This window comes from Sinocyclocheilus rhinocerous, unplaced genomic scaffold, assembly GCF_001515625.1.
Source record: "Sinocyclocheilus rhinocerous isolate Xijiao unplaced genomic scaffold, SAMN03320098_v1.1 scaffold576, whole genome shotgun sequence".
NCBI lineage: Eukaryota > Metazoa > Chordata > Actinopteri > Cypriniformes > Cyprinidae > Sinocyclocheilus > Sinocyclocheilus rhinocerous.
Genome location: NW_015662167.1, coordinates 1,699,414 through 1,700,965, shown reverse-complemented (window position 1 = coordinate 1,700,965; position 1,552 = coordinate 1,699,414). Strand labels below are relative to the sequence as shown.

Sequence of the window (1,552 nt, the reverse complement as noted above, 5' to 3'; positions counted from 1 at the left end):
CCTCTAACTCTAGCACTCTCTATTCTAATTCTATTCTTTAAAAAAAAAAAAAAAACACTTGTCCCTTTTAGACTTGCACTGTATTAATTTGCTGCTTGTTTTCTTTATAAAAAAAAACGAACACTAGCTTTCTAATCTTTTTGTATTCTATCTGTTTTCTTTTCATTTATTATACAATTAACAAAAGCAAGAAATACCTCTAACACTAGCTTGCTCTATTCTTTTTCTATTCTATGTTTTCTTTTTATTTATTATATTATTTAAAAATCCTTGTGTACTGCGTTAAGCTAACTGAGACTTGTTATAGCACTTGCATATCATTCGTCTTTTGTTGATTTTGATTGCTTCCATTGTCCTCATTTGTAAGTCGCTTTGGATAAAAGCATCTGCTAAATGACTAAATGTTAACCATTGTACGTCACTACTCTTCAACTTATACATTTAACAACACAATTCTTTCTTTCATTGCATTTATTGTACATTTTTAATGATAACAGTGAACTTCTACTAATTCTACTGGTTCAGCAAGCCAAGACCAAGTTACAAAAATGTTGACATTAAAAGCGAGAATTCCTATTGCGTCTATGTTTATTATTTACAATCGTTGTAAAATTGTTTTTCACTGCCACAGTGGTTCTGTCCACAGGATGAGGTTACATTGAGAATGGGTTTATTTCTCTGGCGCAACAGAGGAGACCTGGGTGACCTGAGATGAAGTAGAGGCCTCATCTTCCTCAATATTTTTGCCACAGACCATCTTCATCATACAGGAACGGAACTGGGTTTAAAAAAAAAGAGCAGAACATGTTACTTGAAGTGATAGTCATGCCATGTGAACATGGCATTTGGTACTGTAGCCCTGTGGGGACAAACTTCAACAATACTTCAAATCCCCACTTAGCACATAATGCCATACCTGTTTGTTCATTAAGACGTAGATGACAGGATTGTACACTGTAGAGGCTTTAGAAAGGCAGGATGGTATGGTTGCCATTCTCAGATCAAATGCTTCACCACGGTGGAAAACTATCCAGAGAGAAAAGCTAGCATATGGTGCCCAGCATACCGAGAAGCCAAACACCATCACCACCACCATCTTTGTCACCCCCCTCTCTGCCTTCTGGGTCGAAGCTGAATCTGCTTGAGCTTTGGCTGCCTGGTAGAATAAACAAGGGATTTTAGAGCACCTGGCAACGTGACCAGCACCACAATAACCCATATACAGTCTCCATCTAGTGGACGCGAGCAATGCGTATCCCAAAGCATTAAAGGGATAGTTCACCCAAAAATGAAAATTTGATGTTTATCTGCTTACCCCCAGGGCATCCAAGATGTAAGTGATTTTTCTTCAGTAGAACACAAACAGAGATTTTTTAACTCAAACTGTTGCAGTCTGTCAGTCTTATAATTGAAGTGGATGGGGCTTTTGAGAGTGTGAAACATACACAAACAAAACCAAATTAAACCCTGCGGCTCGTGACGATACATTGATGTATAAAGACACGAAACGATCGGTCTGTGCAAGAAACTGAACAGTATTTATATAGTTTTT

General features: G+C 37.5%; 1 protein-coding gene across 1 annotated transcript in view; it reads right to left on the bottom strand.

Moving 5' to 3' along the window:
* Positions 1-382: 382 nt before the first annotated feature.
* The window catches only part of LOC107727801 (blue-sensitive opsin-like), a 3,401-nt gene continuing 2,231 nt past the window's right edge, over positions 383-1,552 (bottom strand). The window contains exons 4-5 of the mRNA XM_016537791.1: positions 917-1,156; positions 383-778 (exon numbers count right to left, since the gene is read on the bottom strand). Coding sequence (XP_016393277.1) covers positions 671-778; positions 917-1,156 — 348 coding nt within the window. The 3' untranslated portion in view covers positions 383-670. The remainder of the gene's footprint in view (positions 779-916; positions 1,157-1,552) is intronic.